At 34.9% G+C, this 24,685-nt stretch overlaps 2 protein-coding genes across 4 annotated transcripts in view; one reads left to right on the top strand and one right to left on the bottom strand.

The window, feature by feature from the left end:
* Atg16 (Autophagy-related 16) overlaps positions 1 to 24,685 on the top strand; it is a 419,651-nt gene that overhangs the window by 120,730 nt on the left and 274,236 nt on the right. The gene's annotated exons all lie outside the window — the stretch shown is intronic.
* Positions 1 to 24,685, bottom strand: part of LOC149418098 (uncharacterized) — a 207,229-nt gene that overhangs the window by 9,293 nt on the left and 173,251 nt on the right. Inside the window, exon 6 of the mRNA XM_089639323.1 lies at positions 14,959 to 15,160. Within this exon, the coding sequence (XP_089495449.1) occupies positions 14,959 to 15,160 (202 nt within the window). The remainder of the gene's footprint in view (positions 1 to 14,958; positions 15,161 to 24,685) is intronic.

The following is a 24,685-nucleotide window of genomic DNA, read 5'->3' as shown; positions in this document are numbered from 1 at the left end:
GCGATTTTCGTGCTTATTATGAACTATGCTTTTACTTTATTACACCCGGTTTTCTCTATTTATCATTTTACTATTTTCTAATATTATGCTGAATGCCATCCAATGTACTGAATAAATGTAAATTTTTGCTTTCATTAAAAAAATATGCTTTGCGGAGACACTCACTATAAATCTCCTGCCCCTGTAAACGATCAATTCTTTTTTTTATTTTTTTAGAATAAATAAACTCAAATTAAAAAATGAGCTTGTAACAGTTACCTACATGATTTCTAGAATGTTGGTACCTCTTCCGGTGACTAATCACTCCTACCTGCTTATCTTCGTGTATACTCCACATGCTAAATATGATTTAAGATTTTCACGGCCAAAAGTATTTTTGTTTTTTGTTTTTGGGGTGTTATGCCGTGTTGCGCTAACTCTTTCTTTAGCCAACGTTTTTTTATTTTTTTTTATTTGGTACAATATTTTTTTTACATTTCCAAGTTTTCAAGTAATGTTGGCCTCACTGGGTGGCTTGCCCGTGCTGAGGCCTTCATTTTATAATATTAAAATATAATATAAATACAATCTACAATATAAGATAAAATAATACATTTAATATATAATCTTATGTGTTTGTGAGTGATGTTTGTTTATATTGGTTTTGTGTGTTACGTGTAGGTTTTATTTTTATTTTATGCTATAACATTTTGGTAATATTGTCTTTTTTGTTCTTTAATCCATTTTGTAATTTTGTGTGTGAATTTATTTTTATTTTCCTCAATTTTAATTTCAATTTTTAGACTGTTGAAAGCTTTTATAGCATGGTATTGGTAGTGTCTTTGTCCAAAGCTTGAATTTACTATCGGAGTTTTTTTTGTTTTCTTTGTACGCTTGTCTAACTGATCTGTTAGTGTTATTTTGTGTATGTTGAAATTTATTTTTTTGTCAAAAATGTAGTTTAGTAGTGTTTTAACGTATAATTGGCGTATATCTAGTACGTCACAGCTGTTGAATATTTGACAGCATTGCAGTGTCCGAAACGTTGGCTAAAGAAGGAGTTAGCGCAACACGGCATAACACCCTAAAAACAAATTTAAAAAAACTCCACCTGCTGACAAAATACCTTAAGTGGTGACCCCAACTAGGGTGTGCCTAAAACGGTCACAATATATTTCTACTATTTTAATCCATGATATACAATTCAAGCAATATATTTATCTTGTCTTGTCTTATTGCTTACTGTTTAGTAAAGTATTTTTAATGGAAATGACATTCTCAACTGAAAACAGTTGCATTGGTTTTAAAACTCCACATAGAAAGAGGTGTACAAATTTTTCAGAGCTAATCGTTCCAGAGTTTTTGCAATTCATACGATCAGATTGGTAATTTGTAGTCTTTTAAAAGTATTGTCTGTGTTTATTGTTTGTTGCTTCCTTTTTTTAACTTTGGTCTGCTTTACTTTTTCATGTCATTAGTTGTTTTATATGAATAAAATTATTATAAGCCACTAACGAAGAACTGGTTTCTGACAGTGTCGACAGTTTATCACCTGTAACGAACAATTTCTCACCGTCCACATTTTTCACTTTAATCGTCCTGGGATATTTCTATCCGTATCTTTGTTTCAGGTTTGGCTATCTCGGTGAATAAAACATTGTCACTTGGCTATCTAGTCAGTCCTCATCTACAGTATTTTTAGTTCGCCTGTTGAATTGAACCAGTTTTTTGCAAGGGGAATGTACATCTCGTCTATCACACTGGCTCATTGCTCATTCCATCTCGCTGGAAGTAAGGAAAGCAAGGTTGGTGCGGTGTGTTTATTCACCTGCCTGGCAAGTATTCAACCCGCACAGACTCTGTCTTCTACCCTTGCCGCAGCGTGGAGCGAATCGTTAATGACACGGGTTATTAGGGACGCCCACGCTTCGCTGCTAGATTTGCATTCAGCCTGACGGTGGTAACGTAATAGCTATCACTTGCAGCACGAACATGCTCACACATGAGCATGGATTACGTTGGAGTGCATAATGCCTTTTTTCGCGAGATGTTCTATTTATGGTAACGACGTGTTTGATCGCTGCACTGGACGTATAAAACTGGGCGTTGTTGACTTTTCCAAGTCGGGTTTGTGCGGGCTTTCGTTCACTTTTCTGCTCGTACCTATTTACGGTTTTATTTACTGGTTGCCTCCTGTACTATCATCTCGTTCCGTTCGGCTTTATAATGTTTAGGTACACTTTACACTCTTCGCCATCAACAGCTCTTAAGGGCACTTATTATTATGTGTTATACGGTAATCATGTGTTGTTCCACAGTGATTTTACACAAATTTTGCGAAGAATTGAATTTCTAAGTCTAACTTGCACTTTAAGCTTTAAGTTTATCGCTGCCCTTAAGAGTGTAAAACCAACATATATTTTGCTATTAACTAAGCATTCCATTTATACTCTTCTAAACTCTCCCTACTTCTTGGTACTTAGAAACGTATAGACGTTCATAACATGACCAAACCTAAAATGGCCACCATAATTTGTCAGAAACATATAAAATGTCGACGGGTAGAAAGTTGTTTCTAAAAAAAGTATTTCAAGTCCAAAAAATCCAACTTGTCTGCCAAAATTTGTCAAAATACGACACCGTCCCATTTTCTTCCAATATGTTCATAAAAAGCAACATGTCACTAGGCTATCATTCAATAATGATCAGTCATGAATTCTTTCATATTTACTCTTGCAGTTTATTAACTAGAATTATTATGAGTGTTCAACTCAAAATATGTCCTTAGCTTAGTTGCAATGATTAAGTACAGGTATAATGACTTAATACGCCGTCAATGGTAATCGATAAATGCATACTCTACGAACCGGAGACCCCATAAAGTCAAAGTTAATTATATTAATTGCCTTTCGAGTTGGTACGAGATAAAGGCGCTAGACTAGAGTAAGTCGCGTGGGAGTTTAAGACGGTGTAAACTTGCTCCTATAAATAATCCACTACTTTTAAATTTGTACTTGTTTTATCTGCAAGACTGATGAAGTAAGCTTTTTATGTCCAATTTCAAAAATTGTTCAATTTCAAATATATTTAAAATGCGTACCACATCACAATGCTATGCTATAGAATGCGTTTCGCTTCTGTTTTATTAAATTTGTTTTTGTCATCATATCCGATGAGATTTTTTCAAAATCCGCGGCGGAATTGTTAGGTAAACAGCTGTAATAAAAAAGATTTAGAAAGAAAGAGAATATTCCATGATTCGAGCTGAGAACATCCGTGTTCTAAATGTTGCAGACAGACTTAGTTCTGAATGCTTTCTGTCCTTTATATAGGTCCATATGGTTCTGGAAAGAACCAATATGTTCACTTTCTGGAACGCCATAATATTCTTAATAGTATTATACTTGTAATATTCCAGTTGATGGTTGACGGTTGTAGCAGTCCAAGAGGCAACGTTATGAATGTGCCCGCAATAATAATAATGAATGTGTTGTCGGACCTCAACTGACCGTATGAGCATAATAATATACTAAGTTTAACGTTTAATTGCGAATGGAACCCGCTCCAGACATTGGATTACAATGTTTGTGGTCTTGGATAAATAATGGTTTGCGGATATGTCAAAGAGAAACCAGAATCATTTCAATGTTCCGACATTGCCTCGTGATAGACCTGTCATTGACTCTACTGTAATTGAATTATCTCGAGTACTATTAAACTGGCAGGTACGAGTTCCTCATCTGACGATATGTAATTTAATTATTCGAGTTTTTTTGTTTAGTCATGGAAATAAATAAGATTTGTGCATCATCGATTGTCTGCAATCTGTTATTTTGGTACTTGTATCGAAGTGACAGGTTGAACAATAAAACTCATTTTTAATCATCCTCTGCCAGGTGAATTTGCAACTTTAACAACTTATCCATCATTCAATCCGCGTAAAATGTTGTAAAAGATTGGTGCTTAACTATTGTGTTCGTATTATTATTATTGACAAAAATGCTGGATCACCACAGATGTACGGGTCAAACAATAACTATGTAATCGTTTTAACCATTATTTGCTGGTTGAAATTTTCATTAAATATGCTAATTAATATCTGACATGGTTAGAATCTTTTGTCCATTTAATTATTGTTTTAACTGTTAGTTTTAAATTAACTTTATGATCTTGGCCCATCAGAGAAAAAAATTAGACGATAATTTTAGCTTTTTAATTTTTCTCTCCCGACTAACGTTGTAATTACGTGAATTCTAGTTAAATGTTTAAAAATATTACATTGGTTAAATCTGACGCTATTTTATTATTGGCAGAGAATTAATTATTGGTTGAATTACTGTTTTTTTTGATAAATTTCATAAAAATATTATTAAATATGTTGAAGAAAAACGTTAAATTGTAACGGTACTGTTTGAAATTATTTCTCTTTTCCTGGTAACTTCTTCCGATTACTGTTAGGAAGAGTATTTATGTTTTAAAGGTTGTCTTCCTCCGTGGAAAGCCTGTTGTAATGGCTCGTTTATACTGTCTCCTGAGTCATATAGCATACTGGCAGCATGGAAGAAGGCTTACCGGGGTCAAGTTCAAAATCTCGGCATAAAGAAGGTCAAGCCAACAAACCTTATTAAGCTCGTTCGCCTCTCAGAGCTTCGGACAAGCTCATTATTAATTTGATAAACCCACGTTGAAAATGTTTAGCGGTACCCCACAGATGTAACACAGCGTAATGCGGCATATTTCGCATAATGCGATGAGTCCTTAATATCGCGATTATTCCCATGGTATTTGTGCCTATTCTATTTACACGTTATGTGTGTAACCTTTCACGATATCAATGTCAAACTAAGCTTTGCGTGTCTCAGTAGGTTTAGCTTAATCTGCACTCCCAATGTTAGCGTTGAAAAATAGCCCTTTAAATCTGTCTGCATGTTGTCTGTGGGCGCAAACATAGCCATCTACCTAGATTAAACACTCTGAATGCCAGTGGTAAAAGCAGTGTCTTCTTCTGCTGGGTGTATCGTGATATGAGATTCACTGAAATAAGTTTTAAAGCTGCGAAGGCTTCGATTCCAGATTGTGAATACTTGGTAACTTTTACGTAAATTCCTGTTGGATGATCGAAATTACGGATAGCCGAAAATGCCTTCAAGCAGAATACTGCTGTATAGCAGTTCTGTGAACAGTAAACCTTGGGTCCAAAAAAGTATGTTTTTAAATTTCCTTTTAAATCATAATATTTTTATTTAGGTAAATACTATCTTATCAATTAATAAAGACAACGATATCATATTTGAAAAAAATATGTTTACCATAAAAACGGGCACCATCTTAAAACGGAACCGGAACATGACAAAAAAATCTTACAAAGACGATATTTAATTTGTTCGAATAAGCTCTAAAGTAGCACAGTCCTCGATCCCAGGATATAAAGGTTTTTATACCAATAATGATACTTCCAAGTAAATTGCCTGCAGAAAGATCGAAACTTCGGATAAATGAGAAAGTCTATGAAAGTTATCAGAACGGCCGTTATCAATTGTGCAGGTTTAGGGAGCCTACTTCCCATCCAGAATACACAATATAACAATTTCGCAGTTAAAGGTCAGGGGGTATCTATCTCGCTGCGCGTCGTGACCGGCCCAGCGCCTCCCAACTGTTGCCGCTCGGCATCCCCCCTCCCAATTGTCACCGTGCCCGCAGCGGCTCCGTTTGCGGACAGATATTTGTATGAACAAGTGAAATATTAAATTATGTTTGCATTGTAAGACAACCGACCGGAGCGCTTGCGATTTTACGGTCCCGACGCGAGCGCAGAAAAGCTCACACCGAGGTGTGGAATTAATTACGCAGCTCATAAAGATGAAAACAAAATTAATTACATTTGCAAGATTAATGGGTCTGCCTTTGAAATTATGCTCTTATGAAGATGCCGTGGGCAAATTCTTATGAACATTCCTACTGCACAGACACTTGACTGATGCATTTATTTTGTCTAAGGTCGTGTGGAAAAATAATGTGAATTATACTACAAGAATTATTTGGTGACCGAATAAATCATCACAATGATAATTCATCACATATTTAAAAAGTTATATAAAGTCATGGAAAGTGATGAAACAAAAACTTTATCAGCTGGGTTAAGTAGGTTAAATTAGGTTAAAACTTTTTTTTTCATCGTTTCTAATGACTTTATATCACTTTTTAAAAGTGTGTTGAATTGTCACTGTGTTGAGTTATCGTGGAACCGAATTATTTACCTTGTTATTACTTAAGGATTAGATTAATTATTGCGTATTAACGTTCCGAACAAATATAAATCGTTTTCGAATATCATTGAATATCATCGATTTAAAACCTCATACAAAACTGTTCTGTAAATTGTATTTTTATTGCATTTCTTTGTGTTTCTCGTTATTGATAAGTCCGCCACATCTATACATAGACTATTTTTGTTTATCAAAAAGTTACGTTTAATCTGAGTATATTGTATGTTAAGTACTTACGAATCCTTTATATTACTTTCCAGCGTTGTAAAGAGATATTATAATGTATAATGTAATCAATATCATGAGGCTTTTCGAGGCAGTGCAAAGAGTTACTTAACAGTAATAAAATGGTCAAATCGTTTCTGTATATTTTAGAAGTTTGCTGAACCCTTTTCAAAATCATTCCAGTTATATATCTGAACCCTACAGCCTACAAATCGTGTGCAAGTGTCAATCAAGTGAATAATATGTTTGACGGAAGCTGGCCACATTTCCCTTTCGATCCATCGGCGTGCGCAAATGCGTCCCATTTGGCTCTGTTCGAGTGCAACCGAAACCGTTCCCGGCCACGACATTCGTCTCGCTTGACGCGGGGGAGGGCGCGTCCTGTGGGGTTGTGCCTCTCCCGTCACCCCGCTAAGGAGGCAGGACCGTAAGGACGCCGTGCGGGTATTCCTGATTCATTCATCACGTGTCTGCTGCGGGCAAGCGGCACGCAGAAAGGACGTCAAGACCACGATATTATTTCCATGATGTATCACCGGCAGACCGGTGGAGCGATGGACCTATGTGCTATGTAGATTATAAATACATACGACTGCCCTTAATTAAATCTGTATTTTAATTCACGAGCCATATGCTTCTGTTTCCGATGATTTAATATGCTCCCGTTTTCTCTTCTTAATTAAGACCCAAATATGTACCATCACTTTTTAAATTGAGTCCAATCTTCAATAATTTTAACTTGTTTTCTATGTTATTAGCTGAAGGCTTAGCTTTAGGGCAGTTGTTCCACAGAATTTTAACAATTCGTAAAATCTCAAATTCCGTGAAAATGCTGTTCAAGTTCGGTTATTATTTCAGCTCTGTGAAACAACTGGCCCATAGTGGAAAAATAACAGAACTCGAATAGAACTTTTACCGAACATAAAAATGAACTCTGAAATTTGATGAATTGTTCAATTTCGGTGAAAAACTAGTCCTTAGAAATAAGAATTGCTCAATTTGAACAAAAAATATCCTCAGATTATCAGGAATCACAAAACCATTATCAGATATCGCTATTTGATTCGACTATCCCGCGGTAAGTAATGTTACCTGTATTTTTTAAAACTATGATGAAAAATTTGAACATTGTATATTGTGTGTTCAGAAGAATTTTATGCTCTTCCTTGTTCTTAGTATTCCTATCTAATTTTCATGATAAATGTGATATAGTAACAACGCTGGTGGCTGATAGTCTTAATGTATTAAAATAAAATAGAATGCAATATTGAAAGAGTCCTGTTTTTCACTACTGCCTGCAAAGAAATCCTTTTGATGAAAAGCATCTGACCAAATAAGGACACTCGATGTGTTATGAAAATATTGTTTTATGCTGTTCCTGGTTTCTGTCATATCCATCTGATCTCCGTGAATAAAATAAACGTATCTTATTTTTACCGCTGTCATAAAGAAAGCTCTGTGATGAAAAGTATCTGACCAAAATATGAATACTCGATTTATTAAAACATTATTTTTTTTATTCTGTGCGTATTTCCCGTCATGTCTATTTGATTTCTGTGAATAATGTAATGTTATTTTTGCCGCCGATAAAGAAATTATTTTACCTTACGATGAAATGCATCTGACCAAATTGCGGACACTCGATGTATTATGACAATATTGTTTTATGCTGTGCGTAGTTCCTGTCATATCTATTTGATTTCCATGAATAATATGAATACAGCAACAGTTCTGCAGGCTGCAATAATTGATCTGTTCCATCCGATCTGAAATGTCCGACCACCGCGAACTGACTATATATATATATATTTTATGTCTACTGTTGGACAAGCTTTTGTTTCTGTAGGGATGTCAACCATTTTATGTTGATCTTAAACGACTTACAAATAAGGCGTTCGGTGTTTTATGTATTAGCAATAAATCTTTGCAACGGTCTATCCTAAGTCCAATACGGTATTCTGGAAATAACCTGCAGGGTTTACGGGCTCATACGATCAATACATAACCAAGAAGTATCTAAATTATTTATTGTAGTTTTTACTTTGAGCTGTACAGTTAAACGAACTCTCGTGTTTATAAAAGCTGATAAGCTGCGGAACAAGTTAGTATACGTATTGATTCCAAAATCAAATAAAAAAAATATAATTATTACGATATACCTACTAGGTTGTAGGCATTGCCTGTTGAATGTAGCTACAATCAAATTGAACATACTCCCTGATAATGGTCACTGCAATAATATACGAAACGTTGGCTCAAAGGTGAAAAGGGTGAAGATTGAAAGTCAATTTCAATCAAAGTGATTCTATTGTCTTTAAAAATCATAAATCGTGGTAATTTGAATGAGTTCTTTTAAACAAATCCATTGTGTCATTTACACGTTCATCCTTCAGAAATTCTATGGCTTGTGGGCATATCTCATCGTGATATTCCATAGACTTTTGTTAAATTTTATGTAGTATTCTATTTTTTTTTGCTTAAATTATTCCACTAATTCAAGCAGTTTCTGTAATTCTCGTTTGGTCGTATTTTGGTCCTTTATTGCCCCTTCGCGCCTTTGATAAATTTGCTAATAGATATCCAACACTGATCTCAAAACAAAATAGAGCTATATATTGAGTAGAGTTCGTGCAACAAGAATCAAACATAATTCATGGCCCGATCTATTTGCCGTTCGGGAATAGAAATCCTATTGATTTCAATCAGTACCGAGACTCGAGGGCACCCGTAATATTCCGGTACTTAGCGCGGTTTAGTTCGACGGAATTTCTTAGATGTTTCCCAGCGGAGCATTGGTGATTTTATAATAGGTATTATTGTGGTCTCTGTTACAGAAAAAGTCTTTCTTTTCGAATTTGCTCTGTATTTTGGTAGGTTTGAATTTTGTCGAAATTGAGGATATTTGTTTCTTGAATTTAGCAGATTTTTAAAATTAGCAAATGAAATGAAATAATTCATCAAGTAGGACAATACCAAGTAATGTAGGTCCCTAAAGCTTTCAACAAACTACTATGTAAAGTAAGAAATATTAGAAAAAAATGAAAGGCTAGCCCGTAGTAGCTAAATTCTGTCATTCAGTTTTCAGTTTTTTAGTCAAATTCTTTGTCTTTAATAGTTCATCCCAAAAATCTGAACCTTTCACATCACGTGACATTTGTAAATTAGTTATAAAATATTTTGATGTTGATTTAAGTATAATTTAAAGTTATTTCTTAGCTTTAGAAAGCTCCCTTGAGGAGTCTCAAAAAAATGGCTCTGTCAAAATTAGTCTACTTATTGTATGACAGCGTTTCGTTTTCTTAACTTTTGTTGGTTTCTAAAATTCGTGTGAATGCATAAAGTTAAAATAAAAGCACCAGCTGCTTTCAAATCCTTTGTTTAAACAAATCTCAGCTCTTGCTACAAAAATACTTATTGCAGAAGCGTTTTTCTCATTGTTTTTATTTTTGCATATCTCATCCTTACTGGAGACCAAATCAAAAGCCGGCAGGAACGCCGTGGGCGAGTCGGTAACCTCTGAGTTAATGGACAAATATAATTAGAAATCATTACAGATGTACATAATAGCTTTCTGCAAGTATCGCCCTGGCACTAACCGCAGATATTATTACGGAGAAGATAGCCTGCTTTTGGTCTTGCAACGATCCGTCTTCTATACCAGCCTACCTGGGGATATGTGCTACTCTATTTCGATAATCTGCTCGTATCAATTTGTAACCTGATAGTTATTCAATTATATCTGGTTTATCTTCTGTTCCAATCAACATACGCCGCTTGATCTAATCGATTATAGAGATTTGTTCTAAAGTATCACTGCCTGCAACAATGTTCATAGTCCAATGGGCTACCTGCTTGCTGGATTTTTTTGTACTTATAGTTATACCTTTTTTTGTTATTTGATTGCAAGTCACTTATTTATGTGAAGTGTAATTTGCATCTGCAAACAGGACTGTGTTTTATTTTCGATTACGATAAACGCGATGCTTACGCTTTATTATTATTATTGTTGTTGTTGTTGGATCCTTTTTTGATTCGGTATCATTCTCAGTGAGGGTTTGCGGTGGATAAAATTTGCACGAATGATATATAGGTACAGCTGCCTCTTCTCGGGTATAATTCCTTTTCGACCGCAGGGTACCTGATTCATTATTGATGGGCTATCGCGCTTTTCGTATTTGAAATATCATACCCTTTTCAATGTTAGGAATGTCGCTTCTGGCGAATTAATTTAACAATATGTTTATGGTTAAATTTATTTTTTTATTTGGATATTGCACAATACACCCAACTGCTCCCAACCGTTTACAGCCGGTAAGATTATGGTATCCCCAATAATTGGGGTATTTTGTGAGGCAGAAGGTAGTGGATTGGGCAAGGAGATACGAAGAGAAAGGCGGAAAAGTACCTAACTATTTGAATCTGGTCACCAAACACAGCTAAAGCCATTTCGAGTAACTATTCAATTCTGAATGGCGGTCTTTCACTATCTATTAAAAGAAACACTAATCAATTAAACACAATTTACACCTTACGCACCCTGGGATATGAACCCGCAACATGATTTCGAAGATACTTTCCTTTCCAAACGATAACAATTTGTAATACTCTTTAAATTTCAATAAAGTTATTTGTGGATTATTAGCATTTTAAGACTCCTTCTTTATGTACCTGATTACTATGTTTTGGAATGTAATGATTTGTTCAAAATACCTTAAATTATTGTGAAGTTAACTGAAGAGCTATGCTCACTTTTTGTTGTGTATTTTTTCAGTTGGTTGGTAGTTACTATTTTTTTTTGTCTTTGGATATTTGTGTTCAAATCTCGCCAAATATTTCTCGTACGCCTTGTCTCAGATCGATGACGCATCACATCTCAGTGACATCTCTGTCCGCCGGTCCCGAACAGCATCTCCCGCGCACGCGCGCCGCGATCAGCGGTCACGACTGAGGGACGATTGTGTTCGCTGATTGTTCCATTCGCTTCCCATTCCGATGGCAACCGGAGACAAAGCTCAGAGGCGTAGGAAGGTCCCGGCCACGAGATGGGTGATACCACAGCCCGGGGCCCGCGGGAACCGACCCACGGAAAACCTCTGTCTTTCTGCCTAGAACACAACGCGCCAACAGGCTTTCAACACCATCAAAAGGACCCAACCAAATGCACCCTTTTCTATATTCCTCACTTAATTCCCTCACCTTCCTTATAAACGCCGCTTTACTTGCCGCCGAACCCGCAGGCTCTAGTTCAAAACTAAGCATCCGCATTGCAGGAGATGGAAAATTGTGAGTTCCTAGGGAGATATCAAACAATTCAATGAGTAACAGGTTGAAACCGTGCCTGAGTAATGATATCCGGTGGGAGCTGAAGAATTGCTCATTTTTATTCGACTTCCACCTCTGCGAGCAACATAATTTAATGCCAATATCATTACTTGGAATACCTACATGAATATAAAACGACGAGCTTAATCTGGTTGCAGGCAAACCACAAAAAATATCCAACCTGAATTATATAAATATCTGTCTAGGAGGCTTGTAATTCTACGTATTTGCGAGGTATTTGCGCGACTGTAGTTGGCGTCTATCTCCATCACATTAGTGCTGGAAGCTTACGATGTCATCATACACAAGTAATAATTACAAATGATCATGAACCTTTGCAGCTGTCACGAAATTATTTCCGTCTCTTAGAATATTTATCTGATCCATGACTCGCGGTCCCCAAGTCGAGCACATGCCAGAAGGATTAAGTGCTGAACGTATTGCCGGACGTTTTCTACGACTCGCTGGTAATCTTGATGCTTGCTCCGACTCATGCATTTATGCAATCACCCAATAAACAATCAGAACATCTTCATAACTCTATCGCTCAATATGGCATTCACGTGATTTCAATACATTCTGATCTCGATTTAGTGAATCGAGATCAGATCGATTCACTAATTTACATGTAAATGCTTTCCTTCCCATCAGGCAAATCTTGCTAACTTTATCGCTTCATTCCTTCCTCCGTGCTCAACTCTTCATGAAATATTAGACATCTTAAATAATCACCTCCGTACTCCCGCACTGATCGTACTGTTATTACCACAAGAATTTATCAGTGCAAGATCATATCTCTGATCAAAATATTTAGTCCAAATCAATAAAGCACGTAATCGACTGCTCTAGTTTTTTTTTTTAAATGCATTATTTTGACTGTCATCTCTGACTTGTATACATTTTTGAGCGTTTATTTCGCTCTTTGGTTTGAAAGAGTCTTGACATTACCGGAACACCGAGTAACAGTACAGTTTCGAAGTGAATGAGAAACGTGATCCATAAAAAAGTATTATTTTGATCCGCAACGTGCGATACTATTTAATTCAAGACACGGCCGGAAATGGTGCTCGGAATCAATGCATCCGATTATTTTGATCTGGTCACTTTTCTCTAGGTTTGTGTGTCACCTCTGCGCTGCATACTTCCACGAAAGTCCTATGGTAATTTATTTACGGCCTTTACTGTGAACCTAGCGGAGCTTGGTAGTGGTACACCAACATGTCTTTTGTGTCCATCTGGGGGGACTGGGAAGAGGCCTGCTCATTATTTGATTAATGGCACGTAATGCATTGGCACATAATGATGAAAGCTGTCTTCGTTTGTCATCAAATGATGTCCCATGATCTCACTGACCCAAAGAAGGCAATTTCTCGCCGTGTACTTTCCATAATTAGATAGAGTGGGGTTATTGTGACTCACTCACAATTTGCATCTACCTGCTTTGCGAGCCTACGGAATTTGCGTGATTTGAATAAAATACATGAAATAATTGTCGTTTTCAAAATTCCTGAAGTTTCTTCGTAGTTTTGCGGTAGATTTTCTATAATTGTTGCGAATGGCAATGACATAAAAACTAAGTAGAATCAAGAAAGGCCCTCTCTCAGTTGACCACCGTCAGTAGTTTATAATGGAACAGAATATTCTTCATACCCAGATAGACTTTACCGCATGATATGAAGCCTGCGTCGAAAATCGAAATAATTGTCTGATTGTTTCCAAAGATAATGAATGCGTCCTAGCTAACAATGCCACTGTAACCGTTCGACCACTGTCTATAAACTCCTATTGATTGTTTGCGTATTGCAATAAAATATATGACCATTGCAGTCTTTTCAATGGGAACTGCTTTCTATTATCCCGAATCTTCTTCTTTTTGTCCCGTTTCCCTTGTTTATAGGATTATCTGCTCGCGCAGGTGAATTCTCCTATCAGCGTTCCAGGGCTTGTTTATTTGATTCTTGAAAATGATGGTATTCTTCCCCGCTTTGGTTTCAACAGAAAACCAGGCTTGTTAGTTTAACTTGTTTTAATATGCCTTGGTAAAGGGCTCAACCCTGATATTTAATAAAATCATAGCATCTTCTCAGGGAGTACTTTTCCATCCTCGTGATAGCTTATTCATAGGATAACGTATATTAATAAATAAACAAATAAATACTAGCTAACTTATCTGATATAATATAGCCACCATCCACAGTTTCGAGAACCGAATAGTAAGCTCGAACTTTATAAATAAATAAATCTTTAATCGAAAATATACGTTATCCTATCTAAAGGATGGTGAAATATCCCCTTCAGTGTGTTCGGTTACTTCGTACGATTTTTAAATCGGCAATTCAATATATTAATCGTGGAAACTGTAATGCTTATCCCAGAGAGAGGTCGTACATACGACATCGACGTTTGTCCTCATCCTTCTCACACATCTTGTATGAAGATGAAACAGACTGACGTTCTTATAACGATGACGTTAAGTACTTCCTTTCTCTAGGGACTACTTTAGTTTGACTAACAGCAGGTTCAAGAAGCTCAAAGAAATGTAGTTACAAAGCCAAGGTACTAACTTACGATAATTTTTCTTGACTCTCTGTTTATCTAAATGTCGTTTAAATATATTCGTTCCATAAATCGCAACTTTTTGCTAAGCATTGAGTGGGATAAGGTACGCCAATGAATACATTAGCACATCGTTACTTTTATTGGTCACTTTGATTTGCCATGGGAACGTGTTTATATTTGCTTTCTTTTTCCTTTGTATGTTCTTCTTTATAAATATGTTATTTCCACAAGTTTCAAGAACAACAACCAATTCCCTTGGATAAGAACACTTAAACGTTTTGGATGTATAATTGTATGTTGCGCCGTGTAGGGACAGTCGGGGGCTTTTAGAATCATTTAATAGTAGCTTCGTTTAAACAAATGTAGAGTTTTGACGTGAGAACCGATAGAGGGATTAAGATTATTCGGGAAAGCGGTGACATTATATATTAAAGTTCACTATTTTTTTAACGTTATTTAGGTTTTGTGCTCTACTGATGCAAGGTCCATCTCCCTTGTTTATGTGTAGTATTTGTGAGTAGTTTGGTGTAGTGTGTTTTGTATTTGCGTTAGTACGATATTTGGAGTAGTATAATCTTTGGGGTAGTGTGGTGTTTCGGGTACTGACCTGCAGACGAACTCGTTCTCCCCCAGGCATAGGTCCAGGCACATCTGCCTCGAGGACACGGAGTGCGTGCGCTTGGCGGGCACGCGCAGACGGTGACGCTGCACACGGTCGAAGCACCACGCGCGTTCGCACGGTCGCACGCCCAGGCATGACTTCTGCGCGTAGATCGTGAACACGGGGAACTGGGACTTAGTCAGGGCGCCTGGAAAGAAGAGAGGTTAAATTAGAATAAAAATTAATCTTAACCCTTGGCATGTCAGGGGTACAATCTTAATCGCCCGCCGTATACGGCCGTATACGCCGTATACGGCTGATGCAATTTTTTAATAATTTACTGTGTTCTTGCAAAATAATATTTTTGTGAATTGTAACGTCGTACCAGAAAATGTGTTAAATATCTATCTATCCTATGTTGTTTCCCCAGAAAAGCGACTTGTATCCATTCAGAGAAAACAATATAATAGAATGAAAACATATAAAAATATTCTTGAATTTTATTATATTTTCACGCTACATGAGCGTATTTGTCATAATATGAGAATTACCTGTAAATAAATACAGTACTGACTTTTGAAATTCCGAATTTTGACATTTGACATGGAATTTTGCAACGCACTCATAGATAAAATAAACATAATTGCAAGTGACAAAACGATATGCTAGAATAATATTAGGATACATTATTTCCTTGCCAAGAAAAAAATTGTATTTTAGGTTTTTTTCCAAATAGCACTACAATGGTCAAAAATTGGTAAAAAGCTGTTAATGTGGACAAACGGCACCAAAATGGTCTATATTTTCGATTGCCATGAGCATTTTTTATGGTTCAAAATATCATAAAATTGAGGCAAGTGCGGTGAGCTATCATGAATACACGGTGGATTTGTTGGAGCACTAGGGGTTAATTAAGAAATCTTTCAATTGATCGACGTCTTAAATAATTGGTTTTCGTTTATCAGGGACAAATATTTGGTAACTTTCAGACACCTCTTCCAAAAAAGAAAAATTCGTATGCAACGTCTTATCTTCATAGTTAGAAACGATTTTATATTTGTGAATTTCCGATGTTTGTCTACTATCTGAAGCAGCAAAATCTCTCAATCGGTGAACTCTAGCATTGTGAAATCTGTACAGCTTTTTCCGCTTGAAGTTTATATGTCCACACCACTATTTGCAGTTACCTACGTTATTTCTGTGAAGAGTTGAAGAGCTTTGGAATTTCAATAAATTTATCCTATTTCTCTCGGCGTCCTGGCGTCCTGGCGTCCTGGTGTTCTGGCCTCGAGGTCTTCCTGAGGGTGTATATTTTATATTATCTACTCAATTCACTAATGGGAAGTAGTTCATTAAAGAAAAAAAAAACTACGACCGTCCAGTTGGCTGACTGCCAAACCAAAAATCCGTAAACATCTGAAATATGTTTACGGTATTTTATTATAATCAGATCTTGCCTGGAATTTTTATCGCTAACTATCAAACTCCTTCCAACATTCCGCAAGTTACCAAGACTCGTTCTATACTATCATCGTGTTGCTATCAACTGGCAGATCTGTTGAGTCAAATTTTTAGTACCACAATGACTGGCGTGGAACTGCATTTTACGGAAAACGACTTGATGTGTATCTTCTTGTCAGAAATCGCAGCATATTTATGCCATATATATTTGAACAGCATTTCGTTTTTGCATGGTCTGATATCAAAACAGGAACGACTTTCGAGTAAACTACACTTGAACCGTATTTCACGCTCGTACCGCAAACTTTTAGGATCTGAAAATTGTACTTATTTTATTGGTTACCGAAGAAATATAAGGAAGGATTTTTTGTATCCAGCTATATAATGAATACCTTTATTTCCTTTTTTCGTATTCACATCATTATATAAGAGTTAAAACAAACTTGCCATCATCAGAGAGAGGGAACAAATATTTTAACTGTAAAGTGCCTCACATAATTCATTTTATAAGTAAATCGGTTTTTACTGAAAATATAAATAACTTTTTAACTATAAATAACCAAACAGCAAATTCCTTGTAAAACTTGGCAATGCTAATCAAATGTAAATGCTTTATGTAAAAACAAATACACTAACATTAGACACGCTATGCTATTTAACACTAGACTTCTTATTTAATTAGTTTTTTGAGGTCGATGATAGATTTTACCCTTCGTAAAGATAATGACTTAATTACCATCCTTTGCTTATTAAAAGCTAATATTTTTTGCTGATTAAAGCTATGATTTTATGTTCATTGCGTAGGTGGCGAGTCTAATGCAGCGAGAAAAATTAATTGCATAAAATTATAGTAACGATTTCCTAATTATCTGCCAACTGCTTTTGAATAACGTGTATCGGTTGAAACCATTGAATTATTTGAGTATCTCGTCCATACGTAAGCGTAATGAACATGGTTAAGAAAGTAACGCTTAGATCGTTTTGGACAAGTAGAACGAATTGACGGAAAATACAGTGCCAGGAGAATTTACGACGCGCGAGCGAATTCAAATACAGTCGTGTCGTTTCAATAGTTGGTGTAACATAATAATTGTATGATATAAAGTGCAAAGACTGACATTTCTTTTCTTTGCATTCATCTATACGAAATGGCTTTATGGTTAGTCAGTTATCACCCCTGTTCCGGCAACAAACCTTAATAGAACAGATAAGATACGAATATGTTATTTTATATGGCAATAGGCATAATATGGCTTAGTGAAACTTTGATTTATAATGTGGTCTTCATTACATTAGATCGTACGACGTACGGTTTGTATGCGTCAAAATGTATGAAATTAGAAGGCTATTGGTTGATTTAATATTTTTGTATATAATTTTTCACCTTCTTCTCCACAGGTGCTACATTATGTATTAGCAGTATTGAAAGAATGTTCCCAATTCCTATAGTTGAAGACGCCATAGCATTTTTCACCTGAATGCATTTAAAAATATTGTCTCCTATTTTACCTTTCTGATCCAAAAATATCGACTGTATAATTAGACCGTGTACTGAAGTAGACATTTTAGTACACAATTTATACAGTTTCATTAAAATATCCTTCTATTGCTCAAAGAGCATTTAACAATTGTTAGGCTAATTATTCTAGTATTACTTTTGTCTCTTATACGAGTATATCTGGTTTATCTTTATATTCTTTGTCATTTTGATGAATTTAAAAAAAAAAAAAATTTTGTCTCCTTTGACCGTGTAGGTTTTTCTATTTTTATGTACCTATTTGTATAGTGACTTCTTTCTTATTAATTTCTTAATAAGTTTTTTTTTGTAACTGGATTGTTCTCACGTAAATGAGAACATCTGTAAGAACCCAGCACAATTATAAATATATGTCCATAACGACTTCAAATTTATTTTTATTTATTTATTAAGCTTCTCGATGGATCAAACAGTTGTCACGCAATAATTTATGGAAACCAGCAAAACTTGAAAATTGGTGAAAAATGTTATTCAACCGGTCAGTGGCTGAGTTGGCATTTGGGTGTGTTAGATTCCTCGGCTTGCTAAGTCCTCCATCGCAACACAAACAACATTTAAAAATAAACCACAAAAACCTTCATAAATTATCTTCACGACTTGAAACTTGAAAGTGCAATATTTATATGCAACAAGTTTTATAGATTTACTGCATTTCCGATCGTGCTCCTCGGTATTTCTTGTGCACATTTGCCCTCGATACTTCATCATTGAATTGATTATAACCCGTTGCATACGTCTTTGCGCATCCTCCGGGTGTTATAAATGCTTCATAATTCACTCCTGGATAATTTGTGTTTTAAGAGGAATACGCTTTTCTAATTGCCTTTCATGTGGCGCTGGTCAGGGTTTATTGCTCTATCGACAGCAGCCGGGTAAGGTGGTTCTGCAATACGGATATATATATATATATAGTCTAAATCACATCAAATACTACACTCAATGATAATAAAATAGCTCAGGAAAGTATTAGTTTGTCAAATAAAAATATATAATATAGAAGAACACTCGTTTGGAACCGGGTCGCATACATTAAGAGGAAGCTACAAGCCAAAAATGTGTATATTCTTGGTATACCTTATATTTTAGGTAATAGGCATTCAAATCGCTTGACAAACGGAGTCTAGAAACGTTCGATTTCAAACATAAATGTGGTTTTTATTTATTTTGTAAATAATTTTATAAGAAAGCAAAAAAGTTAATCAAGTGAAACTGTCACAGATAATCTTAGTTATAATACTGTATTTTTTTTAAGTTGTTTCTTTTATGCGTTCATACATTTCTATTGAAAAAAAATAGTTTTTAGTAGCTTACATTTATATTTTTTATTGAGTTATTTATTTTTTTATTTGTATTCTACTCAAGCGAAACGATAGGAAAACCTTCAATTTATCTAAAGCGTATTTTATGGTATTCATAATGTACACCAATTCTTTATAAAGATTAATCAAAATAGTGATTTAGCATTAAGCTTCGCCTTAACACTCCTAGATGGCGATAAGGTTTAAATTCCCGCTTACCAGCCGCCTGTTTCAAAAAACATCCCCAAAATGTGTTTTATTATATATTTAGCGAAGTTCAGGCACAAATATTAAACTGTTTTACGCTCACTTTCTAAAGAACTTACTTTGCCACATTATACAATCAAACCATAACCGATAAGGGGTTTGTAAGTAGTTTTTAGATTTAGAACTTTACGGCATTTTTTTACATGGCTGTTACTTTATTTTTTCTAGGCTTGTTAAACTAGTTTTTATTTATTGATTATTTCAAGGCCATGATGTGTTCTACTCGTTGTATTTAATTAAAACATCTAAAATATTTCAGAGTGATCAAATTTTCAATCCAAAAACATATGAATTTGTATTATTTCGCAGGGTTTCGCCCAAATTTGGAAACTGCGTGAAATTTTATATCCATCTTTGACCTAAACTAAAAAGGCTACGTGATATTATTTCGTTCCTGGCAAATTGTTTTAAGGGTTCGATAAGGTTAACTTATCATTCCATATGAAATATATATAACCTACAAAATCAAAGGTAAGGATAGTATTGTTATACTCTGCTTAGTATTATATATATATTATCTTCTCTTCTCTACCTTTCAGTTTTTTTTTCATCCCTATTTAAACATGACTACATATGGGTAATGTGTCTACTGTGCATGTCCTAAGAACTCCTGTGTTTAGATCAGGCGCAGTTTACAACACAATATTTTGAGATATCACTTTATATAAATTATCAAAAATATTAAAGTTATATAATTATTAATTTTGTATCCAATACTCAGCGCGTGATGACAATATTTTGTAACGGAGTTGATGACCTTATTTTATGTTGCTTGTATCAATAGGTATTAGGTATTTGATATCACTCACTGTATATTCCTATAAACAATCAATAAATATGGAACCATCCAATTTTTTAATTAATATTTGGAATCGTCCTTCGGAGATAACACCATTCAGATACGAAACGTTGTTATAAATATCTTTAGATGTGTTTTTATGACTAGATCATTATATCTTGGTACTTTCCAACAACCTTCTACCCTTTTTGTCACTACTTATATTTACAGTTCCTTCATAATTGGGTATGCCTAGCCAACTAGTTAAGGATTGTCGGAACTCTAAAAATACACCTCAAGCCAATTCATTGAATGTTTGTTCAAAGATGTTACATATTACGGAGGTTTTCTCTATTTACAAATGAAAATCTTGTACGGTGAAGACGTTCAAATTAATTTCGTGGATTATGGATTTTCTCAACAATTCTATTGTGAACCTTTTTGTGTTACGGTGGATACTGCACATTGGTCCAGCATCCCGTGTTCCACTCCGGTGATAAATTACCCCCTGTACCAATGAACATGTTTCCCGATGACCACACTTCTTTATCAGCGGAACATTCTGCATCATCTCAGTGACCGCGCTCACTAATTGTCGAACAACTGGCTCTCCTGTTACGTGGTTAATTAATGCCTGCCGATGGCGCACACTATACCATATGACTCTGGTAGAACAGAACAGCCACCGGGCCCCGAGCCCGCGATGTGAATTATTCATTGCATTCTATTTACTGTTCCTGTGCAGCGTTTTCTTATATCTGCTTTACTCTCTTAGCTTTGTTGGCCGACATTCTTATCATGGAATGGCTGGATTCTGTTGTTTTCTAGCTTTTTAGTTCACATTCCTTTCAACGCTTTTGTTTTTTTGCACATCATACGTTCAACTTTCATTTTTCTTCGGTTTGAAAAAGTCTTTTATTTTAATATGCTTTTTAATTTACTCGTTTATCCCTCGTTTGGAATGAGTTACATTTCCGTTTAGGACTTACTCTACTATTTTTTTGCCTTTTTAACTGATCTTTGATCTTTTTTTCAAAAATAAGTATATTTTCGGCAAGATCACAGGGTCAAAAATAATGTGTACTATCTTTGATTAAAAAAAAAATCTCAATTAATTTTTAATCAAATTAAAATACTCAATACTCGATAGAAAAAGTCGGTTCCCAAAAGTTCTTTTCAACATTTACAAGCCTTTTGGTATTGAGCAACATCAAATACCGTTTGTTTTTGTTGCGAGGTATGTCTTTGAAACTTTCACTCTCTTGTATTTTCGACTGTAATTCATGTAATTTTTTCAGTTGTTCGTTGAGATGCCTTTTAAGTATATAATTACAGGTAACTACGCTCTTATGCAATTTAATATCACGTCTTTGCGCAATGGTTTCAATTACTTGTTTTTTTAAGACCAATTAATATGTCTTCTGTAATTATGGTATCATTCCCTAAGTATACCTTATTAGTAACTTTGAACCCGTCATGTTGCTAATTGAAACTACTCATTCGTATATTTTTGAAATGATTTTCTGCTCTATTATCAAAATACATAATATATTATTATTATACTGGCATCCGGTCAGCTTAATTGGATTAGAGTAACCTTTATTTTTTTGTTGGAAGGTTAAAAAAACTCTGACAAGCTTACTTCAAACCTGCACCAACGTTAATTTGTTTGATTTTTAAGTATTGGAATTGTTAAGATATCCTAAGCTTAAAAAATATGTAAATAATCACCAAACTCTTAAAATAACCATTTTCAAAAAAAATATAGTTAGGTTAGAAGTACACATCCGTGTTGTAGTTATTGTTATTTTATGCGTTTTTTTTTAAATTTATATTGATTTTATTTATTTATTCATTTTCGGGAAATCTACAGTTTACATTTTATCAGCTTGTACATAAGTATTATATAGTAAAATAAAACCAATTATGGATTTCCTCCTTGTGACTTTACCTCTACTGAGACAGCATAATATGGAATAAGTTATTTAAATTTGTGAGAAGGGAATATGAATTAATAATACAAAACAAAAGATTATATAAAACGAAAAATTTACAAAACAATACATTTATAGCCACGGAGAGAGGTTGTAGATATAAATCAAATCATAATAGAGATATAAACAATAGAGACATAAACATTATTCTCAAACCATCAGAGAAATATTCTTTTAAGGACCTCTTGTATTTGGTAAGTTCGCAACTGAAAATATCAACCTTGGATAAAACGCTATTGTAATTATTGCATAGTCTGTTCAGGCAAGAATTCTGCTTAGAGTTCATTTTTCTTTGATCAACCCTGAACGACTGTCAAGTAAGGTTACATTTTATCGTCTGGTAAGGTTAACAGTTATTAAAATTAGTTAGTTTATATTTGAACCGTGCAGCTTGTATTGCAACAAAACATGGTTTTATTGAATGGACAGCAGTAATTCGTGTCCCAGGTTGGGCGCCACTTGCACGAGGATTATCTAGCATAATATTATGCTCTGTGGATATAGATTGTATGCACACGCGGAAGCGGCCCCGGGCGCATGCGCGGCTAATAAATGCAAATGTGCAACGGACCGCGCATAGTGCACGCTTTAATTGAATATTCTGCACTTTGTTGCACCGCCCGTGGGACCCCTACCCCCTCGCCACCCCCTATCCCGGTCTGCATACCGAACGGGTTTGTTCTGGGAGTTAAACAAATCATTCGACCTTTTAATACGTGCTTACCTAATTACTTTTGCCTACCATGTTCAGATGTTCGGCGTATTCGACTCTCCTGATTTAGGGCCGAATGCACAATACGCCGTAAACCAACCAACTAACTAACTAACCGTGCGACCTCTGAGCGAATTCCGCGTTGGAACAGATGCATGCTTTTAATTACCTTTTTCGTAGTTCAAGGAACGAACTTCAATATAAAGTTAATTCATTTCCGTTTTTAACCGTGCAACTGTAAATTTCTACTTATTTCCAACTACTAGGTACTGATTCGGTTTAAATAAGTATTTTCATTACCTTAGTTTTTATTCTTGCGATACTAATATTCTCGCCCTAATACGTGCATAATTACTTTCAAATAGACTAGATTTAGAATTTTAAATTTGATCATACCTGGTAATCAGACCATCTATTTTTCTTTCTATAATACCTACCATAGATCTTACACTTATAGATAGATCTTACAAACAAAATATTTAATTTCACGAGTGAGTATCATTTAAAATTCAAATGTTATTATTTGTTTCAAGCAATTTAGTAAACTGTGTAATTTGTAAATTCTTGTGAAATTTATCATCATTTATTAACTACAAAGCAATATTCTGATACTTTGTGTACAGTTTTTGACCAACACGGAGAAATTTGACCAATATTGAAAATTGCTAATTTATTAAGAATCTCTTCAAATTATTCATAATCCGATTAAAAACGGGATGGCAGGCACTTATCGATTGAATTAATAGGTTTACTAATAAACTTTTTATTAAAATGCGCACCAATTATCACGATGCGATGTCGGAAAATGTGTACCTACATAAAAATTATCAAGGCAGGTGAATGAACACGTGTTCCGATATAATGAGTTTATCTCAGAATCCTGTTTTAACCGGATTACCAACAATTTTAAGACACCGCATACCGCTGGTGTCATATGAAATATACACAGCTTTTTGTCTCTAGTTTCCAGATAAACGTAACTTTTCTCAGTTGAAATTTTTTTATCGTGCGCCATTTTCTGAGTTTAACATAGGTATTCACTATTTGTTTTATTTGAATTAAGACAAGTTCTGATGTCGTGTTGTTTGTTCCAGGATTTCAAATGTTCAATAAGAAAAAAAGGTGTTAACATCTCGCATGGAGCATTCCTTAAAGCCTGTTGTTCATAAAATGTGGAATTCTAATACAATTATTGTAACCTCTACTTGCTGTTATTGTACAGTTGCCCTTAACAGGAAGCTAATAGCGTGTATCGACAATCTGTGTAATAAAGTTTAATGCACTGATTCAATTAGTTAATTATTATTGCAATACGTTCGTATTTGGTCAGCGTTGTTACAAGAACAAATAGTCGCATAATGAATTTTAATGGTTTCTAACAAAGCAAAATAGAAAGACCAGTCCCTTGTATTAAATCTATTTAATTCCTCGCATAACACAGCGTGAAGCGAGAATTAAATGATTATCTAATTTATTGGATACATTTTTTTTGTTAGTTTTTACATTTTTTTTTCGGTTGATACTTTTTTCAATTTTCGTAACGATAGTTTTAATTCCCCATCTATGAAGTTTTTCCGTTTTAGTGCAGTCAATATCGTTTAGCGTTATTGATTTTAAACTAACGCAATGAAAAGTGGTATTATAGGAGACGTTTTTTTGGTTACAAATCTTTATTTTCTATGTAAT

Source organism: Hesperophylax consimilis, chromosome 14 (genome assembly GCF_061612785.1).
Source record: "Hesperophylax consimilis isolate HC1 chromosome 14, BYU_Hcon_1.0, whole genome shotgun sequence".
In the NCBI taxonomy this organism is placed as follows: domain Eukaryota; kingdom Metazoa; phylum Arthropoda; class Insecta; order Trichoptera; family Limnephilidae; genus Hesperophylax; species Hesperophylax consimilis.
Note: the sequence above shows the minus strand (reverse complement) of the source record. Positions and strands in the feature narration are given on the sequence as shown.